General features: G+C 37.8%; 1 protein-coding gene across 12 annotated transcripts in view; it reads left to right on the forward strand.

Annotated features, from left to right (window-relative positions):
- Positions 1-27,224, forward strand: part of ATP7A (ATPase copper transporting alpha) — a 135,912-nt gene that overhangs the window by 56,975 nt on the left and 51,713 nt on the right. For all 12 annotated transcript variants that reach the window (XM_055268559.2, XM_063634682.1, XM_063634675.1 and 9 more), the window contains 3 exons: positions 1,624-1,764; positions 19,767-20,256; positions 20,759-21,484. In XM_055268559.2, the coding sequence (XP_055124534.1) occupies positions 1,645-1,764; positions 19,767-20,256; positions 20,759-21,484 (1,336 nt within the window). In that variant the 5' untranslated portion in view covers positions 1,624-1,644. The remainder of the gene's footprint in view (positions 1-1,623; positions 1,765-19,766; positions 20,257-20,758; positions 21,485-27,224) is intronic.

The raw sequence follows: 27,224 nt of genomic DNA on the forward strand, positions 1-27,224 counted from the left end.
TTTGGGAGCAGCTTAGATGGGTGGTTCTGGCTCAGGGTGTCTCATGAAGTTGTAGTCAATATGGTGTCTGGGGCTGCAGCAGTTTAAAGGCTTAACTTGGGTCTGAAGGAGCAGTTTCCAAGGTGGTTCACTTACCTGGCTATTGGCGGGAGGCCTTAGGTCTTTGCTGGTTTTTGACATGAGGCCTCAGTTCCTCGCCATATGAACCTCTCCATAAGGCTGCTTGTATGTCTTCATACCTGGTAGGTGGCTTCCCCCAGATTGCGTGATTCAGGAGAGAGGACAACAAGGAAAACACAATGCTTTTTTCTCCTCTTGCAATGTTTTTTATGACCTTGTCTTGGAAGTCACACCTCGTCGCTTCTACCTTAGTCTATTCATTAGAAACAAGTCATTAGGCCAGGTGTGGTGGCTCACGCCTGTAATCCCAGCACTTTGGGAGGGCAAGGCGGGTGGATCACTTGAGGTCAGGTGTTCGAGACCAGCCTAGTCAACATGGTGAAACCTTGTCTCTACTTAAAATACAAAAAATTAGCCAGGTGTGGTGGCATGTGCCTGTAATCTCAGCTACTGGGAAGGCTGATGCAGGAGAATCACTTCAACCCAGGAGGCAGAAGTTGCAGTGAGCTAAGATCGTGTCACAGCACTCCAGCCTGCGAGGCAGAATGAGTCTCAAAAAAACAAAGCAAAACAAAACGAAAAACAAAACAACAACAACAAAAAGCAAGAAACAAGTCATTAAGTTCAGGCCACACCGAAGGGAAAGGATTAAATTCCCCCTCTTGAAGGAAGGAGTAGCAAAGAATTTGTGGGCATATTTTAAAACCACCACAGGAAGGCAGACAATAAGCAATAAACAGTATCCATCAGCAAATTATGGAGTATGTTAGAAGGTGGTATATGAAAACAAAAGAAAAAGCAGAGGTAAGGGGAATCAGAGTATGTTTGTGTGGAAGGGATGTAGGTTGCAGTTTTAAATAGGGAGGTCAGCATAGTCCTCATTAAGGTTAGATTTGAACAAAGACTTGGAGACAAAGAAGTTAGCCAAGCAGTTATCTGGAAGAAGAAAGTCCCAAAGCAAGAGAATAGCTAAAACGAAGGCCTTGAAGTAAGAGTCATCCTTGCATGAGTAACAGCCAGGAGGCCAGTATGACTGGCACAGAGAAGGGTTTGGTGAGTGGTAGAAGAGGAGGCCAGGTAAATTTGAGGGGGACAGGCATGGGAAATCATGTGGGACCTTGCTGGCTGTTGTAAGGATTTGGGGCATTTTTGGTTAGTTCTTAATTTGTACTTACAAATGTTAAATGAGATTATGTATAGGAAACATTAGTAATCAGGAAAGCACTCTATGAAAGCTAGTTACTTCTATTAAAGTATTGAAATTTTTATTTTTAGTTAGCATATCCATAGAAACAACTTTCCTTTACTTCATCTAAGGTGATGAGAATTTTTTTTCTAAGCAAGAAGAATGCTTACCATATTTTATTACTAGCACATTTTAATTTTTTAAACATGACACGAGCATATATAAAATATAGCATATTTTTAATTGGGGAGGTGGGGGAAAAGTTGAGGAAAGATTATTTGCATGGCTGAAATTAATGAGTTTATTGTTTCTAACAGGAGTGTAATGAGGAAATCAAAATGGATCCAAGTATGGGTGTGAATTCTGTTACCATTTCTGTTGAGGGTATGACTTGCAATTCCTGTGTTTGGACCATTGAGCAGCAGATTGGAAAAGTGAATGGTGTGCATCACATTAAGGTAAGTTACTCTTTGGAAACTGAAGTCAAATGCCATTGAAGAGAATTCTACTATAAATTACTTCTAACACTGAGATAGAAGCAGACACACTGACACATTTGGCAATAAGAACTATCGTACTTCTTATCTTGAAGCTAAATAAGTTTTCTTTGACCCATTAATTCCTCTCATAAAGAAAAAACACTAATTGTGTTAGGCTGCTCTTGCATTGCTATAAAGAAATACCTGGCCAGGCGCAGTGGCTCACACCTGTAATCCCACCATGTAAGATATATTTTCAATTTAAGAACATCTGAACATGGAATCTTGATATTGTGGTTGTATATTTATAGATTTATATTTTATAAGTATATGAGTATTTATATACTGTTTATTACTCTGAATCTCATGCTGAACTAAAATGTATGTTTTCAGGGGATGGGTTGGGGTTTTTCTTTTATAACATGGTGATTATTTTGCAATTAAAACTTGAAGGGAAAATGTCTAGAGAATTACTAGTATACTTTGGTTTTTATTTTTAATTTTTTTTCAGACAGGGTCTTGCTCTGTCACCCAGCTACTCGGAAGGCTGAGGCAGGAGAATTGCTTGCTAGGTACTTGCTCTGATGTTGAGTGTTTTTTTCATGTGCTTGTTGGGTATTTGTATGTCTTCTTTTGAGAAATCTCTATTAAAGTCTTTTGGTCATTTAAAAAAAAAATTTATTATTATTATATTTTAAGTTTTAGGGTACATGTGCACAACGTGCAGGTTTGTTACATATGTATACATGTGCCATGTTGGTGTGCTGCACCCATTAACTCGTCATTGGAAACAATTAACAAAGTAAAGAGACAATCTACAGAATGGGAGAAAATATTTACAAACTATACATTTATCAAGGGGTTAATATCCAGACTATATAAAGAACTTAACGACCACAAAATAACCTGACTAAAAAATGACCAAATGACGAGTCTTATCACAGCTCACTGCAGCCTAGATTTCCCAGGCTCAAGCAATCCTCCCATCTCGGCCTCCCAAGTACCTAGGACCACAGGCGTGTACCACCATGCTAGCTAATGTTTTTTAAGATGGAGTTTTGCTCTTGCTGCCCAGGCTGGAGTGCAATGGCGTGATCTCAGCTTACCACAACCTCCGCCTCCCGGGTTCAAGCAATTCTCCTGCCTTAGCCTTCCGAGTAGCTGGGATTACAGGCATGCGCCACCACTCCCAGCTAATTTTGTATTTTTAGTAGAGACGGGGTTTCTCCATGTTGGTCAGGCTGGTCTCGAACTCCTGACCTCAGGTGATCTGCCCACCTCAGCCTTCCAAATTGTTGGGATTACAGGCATGAGCCACTGCGCCCAGCCGCATGCCAGCTAATTTTTTAATTTATTTTTTGTAGCAATGGGGGTCTCACTATGTTGCCCAGGCTGATCTCAAACTCCTGGACTCAAATGATCCTCCCACCTGGGCCTCCCAGAGTGGGGGGATTACAGGTGTGAGCCACCATGCCCAGCCAAAATTACTAGTACACCTTGTATGATATGCCTAAGGAAGACTCTATTGTTGGTTTTTTGTTTGTTTGTTTGTTTTTCAGACTCTAGGGCTTTAAGTTGAAGACTCTATTATTGTTTAACATTACTTGAGCATCAACAGCATTCTAGATATACTGTGGTTAAAGATGTAGTTCAGGTTATAAAAAAGCCTTCTGAATACTGCATGAAGTACCTGTGGTTATCATAAGAAACTTCATGCATGTATGGCAGGGATTGGAAAATGATGATCTGCAGGCCAAACCCAGTTTGCCAACTGCTTTCATATGGCTCATAAGCTAAGAATGGCTTTTACATTTTTACACCATTGAAAAAAATTTAAAAAAATTTAGGAACTTACGAAAAGCACATGAAATTCAAATTTTTGTGTCTGTAAGTAAAGTTTTAGTAATATGAAATTTTATTAGAACACAGCCACACTCATTCATTTATGTATTGTGTACAGCCCTTTTTTCACTGCAACAGAGTTGAATAGTTGTGACAGAGCCCATACGTGGTGTCCTCATTGGTAAGCGATACACTGCCAAATGATTTATCACAGTGGAAATACCATTTTATCTTCCCACCAGCAGTGTTTGTGTTCCACCTTGAAAGTGTTCCATTTTCTCCACATTCCCTCCAACAATTTGTAGTGTCAGTCTTTTAAATTATAGGCATTCTAAAGGGTGTGTAATATTACATCACTAATTCTCATTTCCTTAATGGCTAATGATATTGAGCATCTTTTCATGTCCTTATTAGGCATTTGTATACCTTCTTTGGTGAAATGTGTGTTAAACCCTTTGGCCAAATTTTTAATTGGATTTTTTGTTTTGTTGTTATTGAATTTTGATTATATGTTCTGAATATAAGTCTTCTGTCAGATATGTGTTTTACAAATACATTTTTCCAGTCTATGGCTTGTTTTTTCAGTCTCTTAAAAAGTGTCTTGGCCAGGCGTGGTGGCTCACACCTGTAATCTCAGCACTTTGGGAGGCTGAGGCAGGTGGATCACGAGGTCAGGAGATAGAGACCATCCTGGCTAATACAGTGAAACCCCGTCTCCACTAAAAATACAAAAAATTAGCCAGGTGTGGTGGTGGGCGCCTGTAGTCCCAGCTACTGGAGAGGTTGAGGCAGGAGAATGGCGTGAACCCGGGAGGTGGAGCTTGCAGTGAGCAGAGATCGTGCCGCTGCACTCCAGCCTGGGCAACAGAGCGAGGCTCCATCTCAAAATAAATAAATAAATAAATAAATAAATAAATAAATAAATAGTGTCTTTTTCAGAGTAGAAGTTTTCATTTTTGATGAATTCCAGTTTATCCACTTTTTTTCCTTTTATGCCTTATGCTTTAGTATATCTAAGAAATCATGGCCTAACTCAAGGTCACAAAGATTGTTCTCCTATGTGTCTTTTTCTAAAGACTTTATAATTTTAGATTTTACGTTTAGGTCTATGATCCATTTTGAATTAAGTTGTATACATTGTTAGATACCGGTTGAAGTTAATTTTTTTTTGGATATGTATGCCCATTTTTCCCAGCATCATTTGTTAAAAAGTCTATTCTCTCTCCATTGAATTGCCTTTGAACCTTTGTTGAAAATCAATTGGCCATGTATTTATTGGTTTATTTCTTTCTGCGCTATTCTGTTCCATTGATCTGTATGTCTGTCCTTTGGCCAATACCACACAGTTTTGGTTATTGTAGCTTTATAATAAGTATTAAAATCAGATACTGTGATTCCTTAACTCTTTCTTCTTTTTCAAAATTGTTTTGGTTAGTCTAGGCCCTTTTACTTTCCATATAAATTTTAGAATCAGTTTATAAGTTTCTACAAAAATATCTGCTGGGATTTTCATTGAGACTGTGTTGATTCTACAGATCCATTTGGACAGAAGTAACATCTTACCAATATTGAGTTTTCCAATCCATGCACATAGTATATGTCTATTTATGTTGGTATTCTTTGATTTCTTTTATCAGGAATCAATAGTTTTCAGCATGCAGTTTCTATACATATTTTGTTAGATTTATATTTAAGTACTTTATGTTTTTGAATGCTGTTATAAATGGTACTGTTTTTAAAATTTAAATTTAAGTTTAATTTCAGTTGTTCATTATGAGGTTTTTGTATGTTGACTTTGTATCCTGGAACCTAGCTAAACTGACTTATCAAACCTATTAGCTGTTTTGTACATTTATTGGGATTTTCTATGTAATTATGTCATCAAGGTATATAAATAGTTTTTTTTTAAGATAGTCTCACTCTGTGACCCAGGCTGGAGTACAGTGGCACAATGTTGGCTCACTGCAACCTCCACCTCCTGGGTTCAAGCAATTCTCATGCCTCAGTCACCCAAGTAGCTGGGATTACAGGCACATGCCACCACACCTGGCTAATTTTTGTATTTTTAGTAGAGTTGGGGTTTTGCCGTGTTGGCCAGGGTGGTCTTGAACTCCTGGCCTTGAGTAATCCGTCCACCTCGGCCTCTTAAAGTGCTGGGATTGCAGGTGTGAGCCACTGCGCCTGGCCACATAGTTTTATTTCTTCCTTTGTAGTCTATATCTTTTTTTTCCCCTTGTATTATCAAACCTTCATTACAATTTTGATTAGGAGTGGTGAGAGTGAACGGCGGTTGGGGGAAACATTCAGTCATTTACTGTTAGCATTGTGTTAGTTGTAGAGTTTTGTAGATACTATTTATCAGGTTAATTAAGTTATTTCTATTACTAGTTTGCTGAGGGTTTTTTTAAACATCATGAATGGATGTTGAATTTTGTCAAGTGCTTTTCCTGCATATAGAGATAATCATATGGTTTTTCTCCTTTAGTCTGTTAAGATGGTGAATTACTCTGATTGATTTTCAAATGTTGAACCAGCCATGCATTCCCAGGATAAGCCTCACTTGGTCAAAGAAGACTTACTTTTCATTAAAAATGTCAAACATACACAAAGGTGGAGAAACTATTAATAGTACAAGAATCTACCCTATACCCATCACCTAGGAAAATCCTTGCTATTTATTTGCATGCCATTCTCATCAGTTGAATTTTATAATGTGTTTTGCTGATGATTCTAAGAGTTGGTCCAGGCCTTCCTGCCTATTGTATTCTGTTAAGGTAGATGTCTCTGACTAGTGGATTGGAACTTCCTAGTATATCTCCATACCAGTTGCCATTTCTAAGCCTTTTGGCCGCCCCCTGCCACCACCCCTGCCCGCCCCTTTCCCTTGTCACTCTTCGCAATTCTCAGCACTAATTTTAGTGTATATAATTTCAGTACTCTTTCCCATGCTTTATTTAGTTTGTTTTTGAACATATTTTTTTCTCATTTCTCTCCAACTTGTATCTCAGGATCCAAAGAATTAACAATATCTCATGCCAAAAGCTTGAGGATTCCTACTGTATTGACAATAACATACAGAAGCTTTGCTTAAATATTATGCTTACTTTTTTTTTCTTTTTAAAGATGGAATCTCACTCTGTCGCCCAGGCTGGAGTGCAGTGGTGCCATCTCAGCTCACTGCAACCTCTGGCTCCTGGGTTCAAGCAATTCTCATGCCTCAGCCTCCCAAGTAGCTGGGACTACAGGTGCACGTCACCATTCCTGGGTAATTTTTTGTACTTTTAGTAGAAACGGGGTTTCACCATGTTGGCCAGGCTGGCCTGGAACTCCTGACCTCAGGTGATCCTCCCGCCTCAGCCTCCCACAGTATTGGGATTACAGGCATGAGCCACCACGTCCAGCCTGAATTGCTTACTCTTAAACATGTTTATTTTTACTGCCAGGCTTTAATGAGTCAGTAATGGATGTGTCATTTTAGCTGAGTTGTATTCTCATTTGTGTAATATACTTATCATTTTAATGTTATTTTATCATTAAAACAACTTTATATTGGTGGTAATTCTATTTGCTGGAGGTTCTCTGTAATTTTGCTTTTATGCAATGTTCATTACAGTAATGGCGGGAAGTTAATGCCACTTTGGAATTTGATCAGCTTGCATCAATACCAGAATGGTTTTCCTATGACTAGTTGAGATCCACATGCAATACATTTTTTGACATACTACCAGGAGCAGATGTTAATATTATAATGAAAGCTTTGTCCAACTGGACATCAGATTTAGCACAAAATTCAAAATTAGGGACATGATGGATTCTTTCTAATTATCAGAAGCTCATCATATTTTTAAGGGTGTGAGTGATTACATTGGAACTAGAATATTTTGTGTCTCCAGATCAGATACTTGTGAGAGCTCTACTTTTTAACTATTCTTGATCTAAACATTAATTTTTACCGTTTATTTTTCAGAGGTTTCAAAATGGTTTTGGCTCTTTAGTGAAATACAGAATTTATACTTTATCTCTGCAGTATTCTTACCTAAAATTCTGATTTATCATAAGATCTTGAGTAGATTGGTTTCGGTTTGCCTTGTTTTTATTACCCAAAATTGGCTAATTAGCCCATCATTACTCTCTATGAAGTCTGATACATTTCCTTAATTCAAGAGTCCTATGAAGTGTGGTGCTAATATGTGGACAATTCTTCTCTTCTTAATCTGAAACTGTAGGTGATTTTTTCCATGTCCAAGTTTGATAGTCATCTTGGCCAGAGAGTAAACTTTGGATCCATATTACTATTTGTATGAGGGAAAAAGCAGTATTTCTCGTTTGTTGACTCTACACAATGATTAGCTAAGACTATGTTGATAGCTGTGGCTAGAAAAGTTTTATTTACATAGTACATATTCCTTCTCCTAAGTTTTCTGTACTGTTGACATCCATGTGACTATTTAGATATGAACTTTCCATTTTCACATGCTCCAAAGGTAGATTTTTTTTTCTTGTATTCACCATCTACCTTGGCATAACTCCAGTCTTAGAGGCTCCCACATTGCTTCTTCCCGGCAACATCCCCTAACAGGGATATGGTTGCCTTTAATGATCTTTGGGGAAAGAGCCAAGTTGGAAAAGCTGAGAGATGACAGGTAATTATTTTATGTATTTATCTTCAAAATATGGAAATTTATATAAAAATATTTTCCCCAATCATATCTATGCAAAAGTTAGGCATATTTTGCAGTTTGTTGATTAGGAAAGAGAATAGCAAAAGTAGCTCTGCAACCTCAATGCTAACACTTTAAAAATGAGTTGCTTAATTTCAGTGAGTAATAAGTATGACACATGCATTTGATTTATCCTCAGATGAAACTAATTAAACCTCCTCCACTTGATCTAAGGTGGGGCTGGTGTTGAGGGCCAGAACAGAAGCTGAACCTTACTAATTATATAGTAGTGTCTGTGCTAATTGCAGTAAAGCTGTTTTAACCATTTGGAAACTAGTTCATGTAATTTTTTGCCAAATGACTTAGGTACTTATTGTCCACTGACAGCTAAAGTATTTTCCAAAACCCTCAACTCTCTGTCTAGCAAACTATTGTAGGTGAATATTTGTCTCTGCCAACATATCCATGTATAACTATAAAGCTAGATTCTGCTTTGATATTTGCAAATACATTCTTGCTTCCCAAAACAGCCTGTTTGCATCACACTCATCTATAAGATGGCTATTTCCACTGCATCTTCCCAAAGTTCACCACTGCTTAATAAGGTCTGTTTAAGGTCAAACAAATGCAATTGAATTTTGATTACATTGAAAATGAAGAATAGCAGCAATATAATGTGAAAGCACTTTGTGTTGTCAACAGTGATTTATACAAATCCCAGTGACAGATACTCAAGACTACTTTCCAGGGCACATTCATAATTTGATTGCTAAAAATAAAAGAAAACACACTTGTTCTGCCTTTTTCAGCTCTGCTTCTCCTCTTTCAGTCAAAAGCCCTTATGTTAGTAACCTTTATTCTTTTTTTAAAAAATATTTTACTAAGTGTGAAGTCTTCTGGGGCCAGAGACAGATTTTCTGTGAAGTTAATGAAGCTTAAGTTTCAGAGCTCCTCATTTGCATTGACCTTCTTCTAAGACTCTGGAAGGAGTATCAGCAATGTGTTTACATGGTCATGTGTTTTTGTACAATTTGAAAAATTAAAAAAAATTTAACCACAACCCTTCAAGGCCATTGTCCATTTCTACTTCGATGACTCTTCTGTTAGACCTCCCCTTTGTGTTAGTGTGATATTGGAGTGGCCATGAGTTTTTTGGGGATGTGACTAAGGGGAGTTTGAGTTGGGGATATGTTTAGTTTGGGGTTAGTAGGCTATTTGGCTATAGGTGGTTCTTTGTCACTTCTGTGTATAGTAGAGTTTTTGCTAGGAATTCTGATATAGGGATGGCTTCTTGGAACACCCCTACTACTCATGGGGCCAGCTCACTAAGCATCATGACTTGAAGGTGTGGGGCTCAGTGTAAAACTGGTAATTGAATGTTACCAGTTCAAAGAATATGTAAGATTAGTCACTTCACAAGTAAATTTGAAATGCCCTGAAATCTTACAGCTCATATATGAAAGAAACTCAACAGTTTTCACAAATTTGACAGTAGCTTTAAAAATTTATCAATGCCTAGTTGTTATGTTGAAAGGAACTTTTCTAAACTATCATTAATTTAAAAAATTTTTATCTAGAGAAAAGACTGAAGTATTTTTATTTTCTTTATATGCAAGTGATTTTATAAAGTTGTCAAATGAAGCACTAAAGAATATACAGCCAAAAACACAGGAAAAGAAAGTATCAGAGAGGTATATCAGGCATTATTAATAAAAGTGTTATTGTTATGGATTTTTATGATATTTGTTAGCTTGAAAAATTTATAACTTGTGATTTAAATTTTTTTTTTTATTTTGAGACGGAATCTTGCTCTGTCGTCTGTACTGGAATGCGATGGTGCGATCTCGGCTCACTGCAACCTTCGCCTCCTGGGTTCAAGCGATTCTCCTGTCTCAGCCTCCTGAGTAGCTGGCATTACAGGCACGCGGCACCATGCCCGGCTAATTTTTGTATTTTTAGTAGAGACAGGGTTTCACCATGTTGGCCAGGCTAGTCTCAAACTCCTGACCTCAGATGATCCGCCCCTTTCTGCCTTCCAAAGTGCTGGGATTACAGGTGTGAGCCACTGCACCCGGCCATATAACTTATGATTTTTGTTATGCGCTCGGAATATTTTCTTTTATACAAAATTTTGTTGTTTATGGTTTTGTATTCTTTTTTTAAAGAAGGCCCTTCAAATTGTTTAAGTTTCAGACACCACAAAGTGTGAATTCACCTCTTTCTAGACATCATATAGAAAGCTGTCTTTGCCCAAACGTGATTTATAGTCAGAATGTAGTTCAACATGATCATACATAAATATTGATTACTTTTTAAAGAATGTTAAAGCTTAAAATTTCTGTAAATAATTAATGGGAACTAGGCTTAATACCTGGGTGACAGAATAATCTGTACAACAAACCCATATGACACAAGTTTACCTATATCACAAACCTGCACATGTACCCCTGAACTTAAAATAAAAGTTAAAAAAGAAATGTACACAAAAAATAATATTTCTGAATCATAACTTCTAGGATTATAATTAAGCCTCAGGTGCAGTTAATTTAGAAACCAGATTTGGGGAGAAGAGTGTTTCAACTAAGTCAAGGAGCTCTTGGTAGTGTTTGGAATGAAGTAATATAATTGTGATATTAAATTGAGTAAAGTTGTTTTATTGGAAAATGCAACAGCAGAACAGATTAGAGCTTTAATTAACAGAATTCAAAGAGAGTGAATAGTCAGGAAATCTCTAATTTTGGAATAAATAGAATATGACTATTTGCCTTTGCAACTTTAGAATTTAAATACATTTTGGGAATTGTGTCCTAAGTTATACAGTAAATAAATGTAATCTTCTTGTTTGTCTTGCCAGTGTTAAGACTGTAGACTTTAAAGGGATTAACCTGAAGTTTAATTTAATCGCCCCGGTGGTCTGTTCAAAGGAAAAGTAAAATAGGCAGATAATGTGAAGATCTTTCTCCGGGGTTGCTTGGCCTTTTTGAAAGTGGAAATATAAAACAAATTTAATTAGATATAAGTACTGAATTATTCCAAAGGTTAATGCCTTATTAACAAATTAGTTTATCCCTGAAACTTACAACGCTAACTTTTTGAGTGCTTTTCCTCTTTAATTAGATAAAGCCTATAGTCCATTCTCTTAATATAGACTATCCTTTAGAAAAATGATCACATCACAGAGCACGAGGTCAGGAGTTTGAGACCAGCCTGACCAACATGGTGAAGCCCTGTCTCTACTTAAAATACAAAAATTAGTTGGGCATGGTGTCGCGTGCCTGTAATCCCAGCTACTCAGGAGGCCAAGGCAGGAGAATCGCTTGAACCCTGGAGGCGGAGGTTGCAGTGAGCCAAGATCATGCCACTGCACTCCAGCCTGGGTGACAGAGCGAGACTCCAACTCAAAAAATAAATAAATAAAATAAAATAAAAATGACCACATCAATGCTAGCAGTTACTAAATTCCTCCTTTGGATCAATAAATACATTCCTTACTCCCCTTACAATTAATTGGTGTTTTTATTATTGAAAAAGTACCACATACACAGAGTAAAATTCCTCTCCCAAGGAAAACCAGTTGTCCTATGTATATGTATCCTTCCAGAAAGACTATTAATATAAAACTTTTTTATTATTATTTTTTGAGACGGAGTCTCGCTCTTGTCACCCAGGCCTGGAGTGCAGTGGTGCGATCTCGGCTCACTGCAACCTCCGTCACCCGGGTTCAAGTGATTCTCCTGCCTCAGCCTCCTGAGTAGCTGGGATTACAGGTGCCTGCCACCATGCCTGGCTAATTTTTGTACTTTTAGTAGAGACGGGTTTTGCCACGTTGGCCAGGCTGGTCTCGAACTCCTGAACTCAGGTGATCCGCCTGCCTCGGCCTTCCAAAGTGCTGGGCTTACAGGCATGAACCACTGTGCCCAGCCAAAACTACTTACATGTACATAAGTATATATATTTGATGTGTGTGTGTCCACTTTTTCTAAAAATGGAAGCATACTATGCACATCATTCTGCACCTTCCTTTTTTTTAAATTAGCAAATATATCTTAGATATTGTTCCACATCAATATATAGAGCCCCATCTAATATTTTTCTTTCTATATGGGACTCTTTTTGGCTTCTTAGCTTTTTCTATGGCAAATGACAGTGCATTGAATATTCTGTTTTTCAAACTGGTTCTCTGTCACCAATACTATATTAGAGTAACATAGGCATTTTTATTGTTATAAATTAGTAGGTAATAATCATTTATCCATGAAAATGTAGAATCAGCTTCAAAGAGGATTAGGTTTCTGATTTAGTTGAACTCTATTCTGAGGATCAAAGGAAGGTCAAATCCAAGATAAAAAATTTAGCAGTGAAGGAATGGTGTAAAGAGGGGCTTTCACTATTTCTTTTGTATATTTTTGTGTTTAAATTTTTATAGCGAACAATCATACATTTGTTGTATAATGTTTGAAGCAAAGTGAAAATACATTAGAAATGGCCAGGCATAGTAGTTCATGCTGTAATCCCAGTACTTTGGGAGGCCAAGGTGGGAGGACTGCTTGAGACCAGGAGTTTGAGAACAGCTTGGGCAACATAGCAAGACCCTGTCTTTTAAAAAGAGAGAGAGAAAGAGCGAGAAAGAGAGAGAGGGAGAGAGAGAACGAGAATATATTAGAAATGAGAATTCTGACAAAGTACTCAGTTTAAAGATAGTTTAGTTCATGAAAAACTGCTACAATGTAATAAAAACTAACAGAATGTCTGCATCTTTTTCATTTTAAAATATTTGATTTTTGAATTTTTAGATTGATTTTGGACTATTATTTAGTTTCTAAGAGTTGTCTTTTTCTAGTTTATAATCTGATATAATGGTTTTAAAGTGGTTACCTTTATTTAGGTTACTCAAATAGGATAAATGTTCATGGAGCTTGATGGCTTCCTCTTACGATATTTTAATTTTCAATATTCGATATTGAAGCCTCAAATAGAGTGTTACCCTATTAATGTAAACACATTATATTTTTCAGCAAACCATAATGGAATTTGTATTGAGACTGTATGTATTATAAGTGAGGATCTTTTTGTGTATTATAAATAATTTTTAGTTGATTCAAAAATATATTATGGGTGGTGAATCAAACATATTAGAAATTCAGGATAATTGATTAATCCTGTCACTTTTCTGACTTCAGTCTCCACGTCTATAAAATAACAGAATCCTTTCAAGCTGTGAAAAATCTCTTATAACCTTTATGTTGAGTTGTTATATGAAAATGTAAGAAAGTAAGCTTTAAACTACCTGAAGATTCCCACACTGAGCAGCATGCTAACCTGAATTTATTATGATCATATATAAATTGATTCCTGGGGGATAAAAAGGAATTTCAATGTGCTAAAACTTGAGCTAAGTTATTTTCCCATAATGACTTTTAAAAATGTGGAAATATTAGAATGTTCTGATTGTCAGTTCTGTTAAAAACTCAAATGTGTTTTAAAATCATTTCAAATTTAAACTAGCATGGGAGAATATGTGAAATGTGAGGGGAAAAAACAATTAAAATTTGGTTCAAACACTAGAAATATTGTATACTTTTCAGATTATTTATAAGCCATAAATTGCTCAAATCATAGGCATAGAATTTTAGTTTTCCAAGGAAATTGTAGATTATCTAGCATAATCATTTATAGATGGAAAGAGTGTAGACTTTGGAGTTACATACACCTGCATTTGAATCCTAGCTCTTTCATTTTCTTGTTGGGTTCCTTGGGCAATTTATTCAATTTCCTGGCCTTCATATAGGAACCTGGATCACCTTTGTCTTAGTCTGTTCAGGCAGCTATAAGAAAATACCATAAAGTGGGTGGCTTATAAACAACAGAAATGTATTTCTCACAATTCTGGAAGCTGGGAAGTCCAAAATCAAGGTGCTGGCAAATTTGATGTCTGGTGAGGATTGACTTCCTGGTTCATGTATTGCGCCTTCTCCCTGTGTCCTCACATGGTGGAAGGGGCAGGGTAGCTCTCTGGGACCTCTTTTATAAGGGCATAAATCCCAATCTTGAGGGCTGTGTCTTCATTACCTAATCACCTCTCAAAGGCCCCCTGCCAATACTATCACCTTGGGAATTAGGATTTCAACATATGAATTTTTGAGGGACCTTTCCCTATCAAATAAGAAAGAATACAGAAGAGAAAACATGTACTGATGACAACCTAAGAAGTGGTAGTAACATAGTTTTTTAGCTTATATAGAAAGTTAGAAATGAAAAGATTATTATATCTAGTCTCTCAGGAAACTGAAGCCCTCAGAGGTAGGGTGATTTGTTTAAGGTTCTAGCTTTCATATTGCCTAAGAATAGAAGATGCAGTCTTTGTGGGTTTATGCAAATTATACAGAAATCATATGCAAATAAAATATACTGTGCCTGAATTTCATGTTTGACATTTCAAGAGACACTGAACACCACAAAAATTAAAATAATCGGGCCGGGCGCGGTGGCTCACGCTTGTAATCCCAGCACTTTGGGAGGCCGAGGCGGGCGGATCACGAGGTCAGGAGATCGAGACCACGGTGAAACCCCGTCTCTACTAAAAATACAAAAAAATTAGCCGGGCGTGGTGGCGGGCGCCTGTAGTCCCAGCTACTCGGAGAGGCTGAGGCAGGAGAATGGCGTGAACCCGGGAGGCGGAGCTTGCAGTGAGCCGAGACTGCGCCACTGCACTCCAGCCTGGGCGACAGAGCGAGACTCCGTCTCAAAAAAAAAAAAAAATTAAAATAATCGATCTTTACAATCCCTGTGGCAGTCAGCACTCTACACCACCATTAATACTATGAAGGCCACAGAGTACGTTTGGTATATTTTCCTTTTTTTCTCTCCCACTACTGCCTTAATCAAAATACAGTGAATAGTCCTCCATCTTCAGTCTTTCCTATGAGCTATATTTTTAATTTGTAGGCTGTTACATTTATTTTCAGAGGAACTTTTTTTTTTTTTCTAAGACGGAGTTTCACTCTCTTGTCCAGGCTGGAGTGCAGTGTCGCGACCTCCGCCTCCCGGGTTCAAACGATTCTTATGCCTCAGCCTCTTGAGTAGCTGGGATTACAGGCGCCCGCCACCATGCCCAGATAATTTTTATATTTTTAGTAGAGACAGGGTTTCACCATGTTGGCTAGGCTGGTCTAGAACTCCTGGCCTCAAGTGATCCACCCACCTCGGCCTCCCAAAGTGCTGGGATTACAGGCATGAGCCACCACTCCGGACCGGAGGAACGATTGTTACAATGGAAAAATAGTTCCTCTGAAAATAAAAATAACAGCATTGGTTCCTAATAAAAGATTAAGAGAAAAAGACAAGCTGTCGAAATATTGGAGCAATGTGGGGAATGAGGAAGGTGGGGTAGGGCAGAGAAGGGAGGTTATTTGTGGAGCAGGGGCTGGGGTTAGAGGACATATGAAAGGAGAGCAGCACAGACCCAGAATCAGACTGCCGCCAGCACTTTCCAGCTCTATGGAGTCTGCCTGGTTTTGCTCACCATTGTATCTCTAGCAGCTAGCATAGTGCCGGGCACATAATGGGCATTCAGTAAATATTTGTTGAATACATAAGTACCTTTTTTTTTTTTTTGAGATGAAGTCTTGCTTTTGCCGCCTAGCCTGGAGTGCAGTGGCGCAATCTCGGCTCACTGCAACCTCCGCCTCCCAGGTTCAAGTGATTCTCCTGCCTCAGCCTCCCGAGTAGCTGGGATTACAGGCACGCACCACCAAGCCCAGCTAATTTTTGTATTTTTGGTAGAGACGGGTTTCACTGCATTGGCCAGGCTGGCCTCAAACTGTGACTGCAAGTGATCCACACACCTCAGCCTCCCAAAGTGCTGGGATTACAGGTGTGAGCCACCATGCCCGGCCAATAAGTACCATTTTGACTTCCTGCCCAAAGATTTAGCACCCAGAGCTGTACTGTGAATTTGTTTCCTTTGAGACCTTAGGTTTGAAAAGTCTCTTTGCTATCTAACATTCAGAGGAAAAGTTGAGTGCTGTTACCCCAAAGAGGGATACTTTTGTTTGTGCTGAGTGTGGTTGGTCAGCTTTTAAAACAGAAATAGAAGTTACTAAAGGAAGTCTTTTCTCATCTGCGGCATGCAAATATCATAGGGTACTTTGACTTCTTTTTTGTATAGTATTTTATGCATAGTTTTCTTATGCCTTTTATAAATAAAAGATAGGCTAAAGCAGTTAGAAAGTATAGCAAACCATCCAGTGACAAAGTGATTTTTTTTTTTTTTTTTGAGACAGTGTCACTCTGTCACCCAGGCTGGAGTGCAGTGGCACGATTTTGGCTCACTGCAGCCTTGACCTTCGGGCTCAGGCAATCCTCCCGCCTTAGCCCCTTGAGTAGCTGGGACTGCAGGAGTGTGCCACCATGCCTGGGTAATTTCTGTATTTTTTGTAGAGACAGGGTTCCACCATGTTGCCCAGACTGGTCTGGAATTCCTGAGCTCAAGCTATCTGCCCAACCACCTCGGCATCCCAAAGTGCTAGGATTACAGGCGTGTGCCACCTGGCCTGACGAAGGGATTTTTGCTTTTAAAATGAGAACAATTTCTGATTGGCTATGTTGGTAAATTGACATTTGTGGGGGGGTGGGTGCGGGGGAACCAGGTCTTGTTTAAGATGTACCAGATACAAAGTATTTAAAGGGCAAGAATCCTTTACGTTGGTACTTTATCAGAAAAAGTATAGTAGTACCTAGAGCAATACCATCCAAGAATGGTCTGTGATGATGGAAATACTGTGTATCCGCCCTGTCTGCTAGGGCTAACCACATTGGCCAATGAACACTTGAAATGTGGCTAGTGCAACCGAGGAACTGAATTTTTAATCTTATTTAATAGTTTTTTTTTTGTTTTAAAAAATAATCATCTAGTAAAATAGACTTTTTTTGGGTATATAGTTCTATGAAATTCTTTTTTAGTTTTGTGGATGTTAACACATGTATAGATTTGTTTAACACCAACACAACCAGGACATAGCGCAGCCCTGTTACCCCTAAAAAACTCCCTCTTGCTACCATTTTCCCTACCTCTAACCCCTGGAAACCACTGTTCTGTTCTACCTCTTCCCCTTTAGTTGGAAAGTTTAAATTATTTACAGTCATTTTCTTAATCTAAAATCACCTCAGGGGAGTGAAATTAAAGTTTAAAAGAGGCCTTCTTTAAAAACACAAGGACACAAAAGCCTTCATTTGATGGTGGCTACTGTTATATTGCATCTCTTTCAATAGTATATGTCTCAACTATACGTGGTTTGACTATTCTGCGTTTTTTTTTTCATGGAAAATGTTATATAGTATTATCCAAAACGAAATATAATTTATTTCCCCACTTCTGTTTTGGATCATTTATGCTAGTGATTTCCTCCATCCCTAAGAACCAACTAGCCAACTAGAATTATCAGAGTCTTAGAAACTTTCCATGCCATGGGTACATTTCACATTTTCACCCAAATACACAGTCATCAATTATCAAGCTAAAGGAAGAAATAAAAATATGTTCATTAAAATAAGTGAAAGATTTAACTAACTATTGTAGACAATTTAAAGAGAGATTTTCTACGCTGAATTACTTTTAATTATATTTTTGAGTTTTTATTTTATAGAGCAAAGCTTTTCACTAGAAATTAATAACACCTATATTTAACTGCTTTTTGAATATTAATATCCTACTGCCATCTCAAAAATCAATAGGTCCAGCACTGAATTTATCATCTCTCCTTTCCCTCCAGTTTAACCTCTTAATTTCCTCCTGATTTCCTCCTCCCTTTCTGATATCAGTTAATGGTGCCACCATCTATCTATCCACTGGCGCAAGCCAGATACCTTTAAGTCATCCTAGTCACCTCCTTTACCCTATACATCTTGTTAGGAGGCCCTACCCTCCTAAATGTATCTTGGAGCTGCCTCTTATATCTTTGCCCCCAATATTCATGTCTTAATTCAGACCCTCTATTGCACTACTTTTGCAATTGCAGTAGCCTCCTAGCTGATAGTCCTCCCTCCTGTATCACTCCACCCTACTACACTATCATCTTTCACACTGCCTCCAGAATGATCCTTCTCTAAAATGAAAATCTAATCACATAATTCTCTGCTTAACTTTTCCGTGGCTTCCTATTACCTATAGGATAAATCACAACCATTATTGGCATATAGAACCCCATAATAGAGCAGTTGCCTAATTCTCAAGCCTCTTATTTTTCTCTACTTTTTTGTTTCCATTCGTCTGGAATTCCCTGCCTCATACATCCTTGCTGATTCCTGTTTGTCCTTTAACACTCAGGTATTATCTCTCCTAAGAAGACTTTTCTGACCCATATTCCCAGGGATGAATGGGTATCCCTTTTCTGTGTTCTCTGTCCTATTGTTCCTGTGACATGTTCAGCTTTGTATCCTGAGAATCCCAGTTCCTGACACACATAATAAGTGCTCAATAAATATTAGTTGCTCAATGTTTAATTTTATATAATTCACTGCTGTTACAAAGAACTTTCCTATCTATTTACTCATATGATCCTTATAATAGCCCTGGAAGATAACAGGGCATATTTTCTCATTTTTCAGATGGTAGAACTAATGGATGTGGTTAGCTAATAAGTGGAGAATTGATGCTGGAACTTAAATCTTCTGACTCCCAACCCAGTATTTGTGTGTGTGTGTGTGTGTGTGTGTGTGTGTGTGTTTGTGTGTGTATCTTCATCATGAATCTTTGTAAGATGTCAGCCAAAGAGATGCAATCATGACAGTAGTTAAATTATATGCAGTAACTAAGCTTTAAGAATATAATCATTGTTTTATAATCTAATTGGGCAAAACAATAAAGATGTTCTTATTTTGAACAAAATTAATAGTATGCTCTAGTGACTTACGGGATATAGGAGTATATGCTATAAAATCCTATGAATACTGCCTTCACTCATAAACCGGCAGGTTTATACTTTTTCTTGCCAACAAATTTATCCTAATTGAACATTATTTTTTTTTAAATTGATATATAATAGTTATACATATTTTTAGGAAATTGAACATTTTAAAAGATTAAACTTCATATTACCTTTTATTTTTCTGTAGCTGATCCTGTTTCATGTATAACCTTTTCAGTTGGTAGAGTGTGAAGTGTTGGAGTAATTTATGAAAGGAGTGGAAGGAAAGAATAGTTTGTTGTGAAATTCTAGGGTGTGTTTGTCAATATACATGTTTCAAATGCCTGATAGGTACCACAGTCACGTATGTCTGCATATATAACTTTACCATTCTTGTAGGTACACAAGACATTTTATGTTTCTTTCTAACAAGAAGAGTAAAAATGAAAACTAATAGGGAAACTCCATTAGACTGAGTTGTCTCACTCTTCTTGAATGTGGTGTGATGATTGTTATTTTAAATCCTATGTGATAGAATTTAATTAAACTAACTTTTGGAATTTCCTTCCAAAAGGTATCACTGGAAGAAAAAAATGCAACTATTATTTATGACCCTAAGCTACAGACTCCAAAGACCCTACAGGAAGCTATTGATGACATGGGCTTTGATGCTGTTCTCCATAATCCTGACCCTCTCCCTGTTTTAACTGACACCTTGTTTCTGACTGTTACGGCTTCACTGACTTTGCCATGGGACCATATCCAAAGCACATTGCTCAAGACCAAGGGTGTGACAGACATTAAAATTTACCCTCAGAAAAGAACTGTAGCAGTGACAATAATCCCTTCTATAGTGAATGCCAATCAGATAAAAGAGCTGGTTCCAGAACTCCGTTTAGATACTGGGACACTGGAGAAAAAGTCAGGAGCTTGCGAAGATCATAGTATGGCTCAAGCTGGTGAAGTCGTGCTGAAGATGAAAGTGGAAGGGATGACCTGCCATTCATGTACTAGCACCATTGAAGGAAAAATTGGGAAACTGCAAGGTGTTCAGCGAATTAAAGGTAATGTGTCTGGTGTTGATTGTTTTGTAAGGCTTAGGTGTCTGTTTTGGTCTTTTAACTTTTTGCTTTCTTCTTAAGCATGAGTTTTGAATCCATGAGACTAGAGTGCTTGCTGTATCGTTGAGGTACAGCATATTTCCAGGATTAAAAGTTAATGATTATAATTAAAGGTTACATAAACCTTGAACTGAAGAAAAGGCAGCTGAGTTGGCAATTCATGGAATTCAGGGTTCTTAACACAACATGACTAGGGTACTCTTTACCTCTAATATATTTTACTCAGGCATGGAGAAACTTGGAGACCATAGCTACAGTGGTCATATCTCTTACTTGTTTCTAGTCTATGACAATAACATTTTCTGAAAAGAAAAAAAAATTAAGAAAAGATGATGACAAGAATGAGAGAGAAACAATTATTTGTGGTTATTGATTTAGAAAACAGAATGTTTTCTGAAGTAGCCCAGGAATAACTGAATTAATTATGTTTCTTTTTATTAACTAGTCTCCTTGGACAATCAAGAAGCTACTATTGTTTATCAACCTCATCTTATCTCTGTAGAGGAAATGAAAAAGCAGATTGAAGCTATGGGCTTTCCAGCATTTGTCAAAAAGCAGCCCAAGTACCTCAAATTGGGAGCTATTGATGTAGAACGTCTAAAGAACACACCAGTTAAATCCTCAGAAGGGTCACAGCAAAGGAGTCCATCATATACCAGTGATTCAACAGCCACTTTCATCATTGATGGCATGCATTGTAAATCATGTGTGTCAAATATTGAAAGTACTTTATCTGCACTCCAATATGTAAGCAGCATAGTAGTTTCTTTAGAGAATAGGTCTGCCACTGTGAAGTATAATGCAAGCTCAGTCACTCCAGAATCCCTGAGAAAAGCAATAGAGGCTATATCACCGGGGCTATATAGAGTTAGTATTGCAAGTGAAGTTGAGAGTGCCTCAAACTCTCCCTCCAGCTCATCTCTTCAGAAGATTCCTTTGGATGTAGTTAGCCAGCCTCTGACACAAGAAACTGTGATAAACATTGATGGCATGACTTGTAATTCCTGTGTGCAGTCTATTGAGGGTGTCATATCAAAAAAGCCAGGTGTAAAATCCATACGAGTCTCCCTTGCAAATAGCAATGGGACTATTGAGTATGATCCTCTACTAACCTCTCCAGAAACCTTGAGAGGAGCAATAGAAGACATGGGATTTGATGCTACCTTGTCAGGTAATTATCATTTTTTTTCTTTGATTACCCTAATGTTCTTTTACTTCCATTTTGCTGCTGCTTTTGGCATTTATCAATGAGAAATGATTCATAGGCGCTGTAATTCCACTTTTGCAAATAAGTCCTATGGAGGTAGCCAGCAGTATATACAAAGATGCGTAAGGATGTTTGTATAATTGCTTATGATATTTAAAAACTGGAAGCAATAACTCATGGTACAACAATGTATAACTCATGATGAAATGCTATGAAGTCATAAAACATTATGGTATTAAAGATAATTAATGCCACAGGAAGGTGTCTGAGATATTTTGTTAAATGAAAAAAAAGCTGAAAAGCTATATATACAATGTGGTCAAAATTTTATAAAGAAATGTATCTGAATTTATGCCATGTATATATTGTTTGTGTATATGAATAAGATTCCTGGTAGGACATGAACCAAAATTTTAACAGTGATTATCTTTGGGTGGTAGGATAAATGTGATTTTTGTTTCCATTGTGCTTTCCTGGTTTTATAAGTTGTTTTTACAATAAGAATTTATGTATGTAGCTATGTATTTATATAATGGGGGAAGCCAGTGCTCTTTTAAAAACAAAAGTAGTTGAAATAAATAATAGGATTTTAACTATAATTTTATATTTAGGCATTCAAATTAAACTGACTCCAGAGCTGTCCCAAAGTTTTCGTATTTCCTGACAGCTCTTACCTTTGAACTGAAACAAAAAATGTATATTCAATGGAATTTAATTATGTGAAATTGTTCTTTTGAACCAGAATTGAACCTGGCCTTGAATTAAACTGGAAAATGCCCAAATGAATTTTTTTGCTTAAAATAACAATTGAAACGTTTTACAACCAATTTCTAGACAATATAATTAATCTTTGCTATCCTGATTAGAATGAAAGATATCAAATGGTAGTATTCCCTTTTTAGGCTCACTAAATCTGAGTAAAAAATTTTACTAAACACATGTCTAAATTGTTATGGTAGGTTAATGTCAGTGAGAGAGGACTCAGAGACATACCATTATTAATTTTTAGTTCTTAATTTTTCTATTGATGACAAATGGTAGAAATTATAGAATTCTCACTTTTTAAAATTGACACATAGTTCACATACCATAAAATTTGCCTGTTTAAGGTACACAACCCAGTGGTTGATAGTATACTTACAGAGTTTTCCAGCCATCATCACTATATAATTTTAGAACTTTTTATCACTCCCAAAAGAAATCACATATCCATGAGCAGTCATTGCCCATTTCTCCTTCCCCTCCCCAAGCTCCTGATAACAACTGTTCTACTTTCTGTATCTGAATTTGACTATTCTAGGTACCTCATTTAAGTGGAATCATACAACATTTGTCCTTTTGTGCCTGGATTCTTTTATTTAGCATAATGTTTTCAAGGTCCATCCATGTTGTAGTATGTATTAGAACATCGTTCCTTTTTATTGCTGAATATTATTCCATTGTATGGATATATCACATTTTTGTTTCTTCATTCACCAGTTGATGGGAATTTGGATTGTCTCCACTCTCTTGCCTATTATGTATAATACTGCTATGAACAATTTGAGTTCAAATTTTTGTATCAACATATGTTTTTATTTCTCCTGGGTATATATCTAGGAGTGGAATTGCTGGGTCATGTGGCAACTAAACTTTTTGAGGGACTGCCAGACTGTTTTTCAAAGTAGCTGTTCCATTTTACATTACCATCTCAAGTTCTCACTCTAATGTAGAAAATCTCAATTTTTTGAGATTTTTAAATTAGAATCTGGCCTGGTACGGTAGCTCACACCTGTAATCCTAGCACTTTTGGAGGCTGAGGCAGGCAGACCACTTGAGCCCAGAAGTTCGAGACCAGCCTGGGTAACATGATGAAACCCTGTCCCTACAAAAAATACAAAACATCAGCTGGGCATGCTGACACAACACCTGTAGTCCCAGCTACTCAGGAGGCTAAGGTGGGAGGATTGCTTAAGCCTGGAAGTCAAAGCTGCAGTGAGCTGTGATCGTGTCACTGTACTCCAGCCTGGGTGACAGAACAAGACCCTGTCTTTAAAAAAAATAGATTTTAGATTAGAATCTAATCTAAAAAATTAGATTCTTTTTTTTTTTTTTTTTTGAGACGGAGTCTTGTTCTGTCACCTAGGCTAGAGTGCAGTGGCATGATCTCAGCTCACTGCAACCTCTGCCTCCCAGGTTCAGACAATTCTCCTGCCTCGGCCTCCTGAGTAGCTGGGATTACAGGCGCCTGACACCACGCCTGGCTAATTTTTGTATTTTTAGTAGAGATGGGGTTTCACCATTTTGGTCAGGCTGGTCTCGAACTCCTGACCTCGTGATCCACTGGCCTCTGCTTCCCAAAGTGTTGGGATTACAGGCGTGAGCCACCATGCCTGGCCTTTAGATTCTTTTGCTCTAAAAAAGAGATACATAGTTCTGTATTAGAAAATTCATACAGAACACTGAAATGTTAAAGAGACTCTAGTACCAAAAGTCTGAACAAAGTGTAGGAAATCCATAACTGCGAAAGGAAATAATTATGAAACCAGAAGAAAAATTTAAGTTGGAAATAAGTGCAGTTATATCAGGGAGGCATAAAAATGACTAAAATTGGTTTCAGCAAAATTTCATTTTACCTATCACCACTTAATTTTTTTTTTTCTTTTTGAGACGGAGTCTTGCTCTGTCACCCAGGCTGAAGGCAATGGTGTGATCTCGCCTCACTGCAACCTCTGCACCCCGGGTTCAAGCGATTCTCCTGCCTCAGCCTCCTGAGTAGCTGGGATTACAGGTGTGCGCCCATGCCCAGCTAAGTTTTTTGTATTTTTAGTAGAGACAGGGTTTCACCACGTTGGTCAGGCTGGTCTCGAACTCCTGACCTCAGGTGATCTGCCCGCCTCGGCCTCCCAGAGTGCTGGGATTACAGGCGTGAGCCACTGCACCTGGCCCACTTACATTTTTTTAAATTTTTGAAAATGACAGTGTTTGAAATTATATTGACTCATAATTCATTACTTCATAATGTTGGATTATTTCTCAGAGCTTGTATTAAATTAAAATACTTTGATATGCATAATGGATTATGTTGTCAATAATGAGCAACACATAAATTAGTTATATCAGTATCACCAAAACAAGTTACTTACATTATAATATTCCTATGCCTCTTACATATAGGAACACAATTATAATCATCTTATATCACATATGGTATAAAACTGAAATATTTTTCATGTTCAAATGTGGTATCCGTAATTACGGTAAGCAAAGGCATCATAAACTTTCAGATTGGATTCAAAAACAGAATTTTTTCTATTCACTTGGGTTTATATTTTTGCAACTTACATTTTTGCAAGTGTGGTTCACAGACCAGCAGCACCTAGGACCTTGTTAGAAATCAGACTCTGGCCCTCTGCAGACCCAGTAAATCAAATTCTACATTTTAATTTTAATGAGCTCTCCAGGTAATCCATTTGCACACTAAAGTTTGAGAACACTGATCTACATAATGTGATGCATTGACCTTTAAATTTCTAAATTAAATCTATATTAACTGTTTACATAAACAAGTCCAGAAATTTGATTGAAGGCAATAATATCAGTCATAACAACATTTCGATCAATGATGGACCACATAGATGATGGTGGTCCAGTAAGATTATAATGGAGCATATATAGAAACCTCATATAAGGCATTTGATATTGGCATAGCAGATCAAGTAGGAGAAATGATTGATATTCATTAATGGTGCTAGGACATTTGGTGTTCTATCTGAAAAAATATATATAAATACAAATATAAAGAGCATCTAGTTTTGTGTAAGTACACTCTATGATGTTCACACAATGATGAAATTGCCTAAAGCATTTTTTCAGAACATATTCCCATCGTTTAAGTGACTCATGACTGTATAATATTAAATATTATAATTTAAAATAGCTAGCATTTTTTTAGGAGAAAAGGCATATAAATTTATTTGATCATAGTTTTACATGACATGGGAGCCTTCAGAATGAAGACCCAAAGATACAGGAGAAACTGCCCATTTTTGTGCTTAGATTTAACACAATATGAATAGCTAAAATAGCTAGCATTGTATTATTATTATTATTATTTGAGACAGAGTTGCACTCTGTCACCCAGGCTGGAGTGCAATGGAGCGATCTCGGCTCACTGTAATCTCTGCCTCCCGGGTTCAAGCAAGTCTCCTGCATCAGCCTCCCGAGTTGCTAGGATTACAGGCGCATGCCACCATGCCCGGCTAATTTTTGTATTTTTAGTAGAGACGGGGTTTCGCCATGTTGGCCAGGCTAGTCTTGAACTCCTGACCTCAGGTGATCCACCTGCCTCAGCCTTCCAAAATGCTAGGATTACAGGTGTAAGCCACTGAGCCCAGCCAAAAAAGCTAGCATTTTATGAGGGTTTATATAACAAATGTGAACAGAGTAAAAGCAACTTTTCAATTACCTTAGGTGATCAAACTAGTAAATGGAATTCAAGAGTACTTGATCAGTCTCTGGCACCATGTATAGCATCTACCTAGTCCTTAGGAACTATGACTGCAGCAAGTTCAGTAACTTGTTTTTTTTTTTTTTGAGACACAATCTCGCTCTGTTGCCCAGGCCGGAGTGCAGTGGCACGATCACGGCTCACTGCAGCCTTGATTTCCGGGGCTTAAGCTATCTTCCCACCTCAGCCTCCTGAGTAGCTGGGACTATAGGCATGTACTACCACACCCGGCTAATTTTTTTCTATTTTTTGTAGAGATGGAGTCTCACTTTGTTGCCTAGGCTGGTCTCAAACTCCTGGGCTCAAGCAGTCCACCCACCTTGGCCTCCCAAAGTGCTGGGATTACATGTTTGAGCCACCATGCCTGGCCTCAGTAACTTTTAACAGTGTCTTTTACCTCAACCTACTATTGTTAAGAGCCCCGGGAATCAATTATTCAACAAATGATTATCAGGAGCCAGTTATATGCCCTGCATCTGTTAGGGCTTATAACATACATACTAATGGCCATGATGGGTAGGTAAAAAACCTTGGCATAGTGAATGTCACCATAAAAGATTGATAGAGCTTAACTACAGTGACCCATATTATCGGGACATGAAGTGACTGCATTCTGTGATTCTGCTAGAGATTAGAGTTTAAGATTTCACCAGAATTGTAACTACCCATTTTTTAAGTGTAAGTGTCAGTGCTGATCCAGGTCTCACAGCCTACCTCTGCGACTCATTCTCAGGCAGAAGGATTGGCACATTTTGCCTTTGTATCATACTAGTCCTAGGTGAGCTATAAATCTTAAAAGAGGTAGTGAGAAGCCAGATGCAGTGGCTTACGCCTGTAATCCCACGACTTTGGGAGGCCGAGGCAGGTGGATCACCTGAGGTCAGGAGTTCGAGACCAGCCTGGCCAACATGGTGAAACCCCGTCTCTACTAAAAATACAAAAATTAGCCGGGCGTGGTGGTGGGCGCCTGTAATCCCAGCTACTCAGAAGGCTGAGGCAGGAGAAACGCTTGAACCTGGGAGGCGAAGGTTGCAGTGAGCTGAGATTGTGCCATTGCACTGCAGCTGGGTGACAAGAGCGAGACTCCATCTCAAAAAAAAAAAAAAAAGGTAGTGAGAAAAATGGGAGATGCCTTTTATCCTATCTGTATTATCATTTCCTTAAAGTAAAAAGGCATAATATATGAAGTAATCACTAACCAATTAAAGCAATCTA

This window comes from Symphalangus syndactylus, chromosome X (assembly GCF_028878055.3).
Source record: "Symphalangus syndactylus isolate Jambi chromosome X, NHGRI_mSymSyn1-v2.1_pri, whole genome shotgun sequence".
In the NCBI taxonomy this organism is placed as follows: Eukaryota; Metazoa; Chordata; class Mammalia; order Primates; family Hylobatidae; genus Symphalangus; species Symphalangus syndactylus.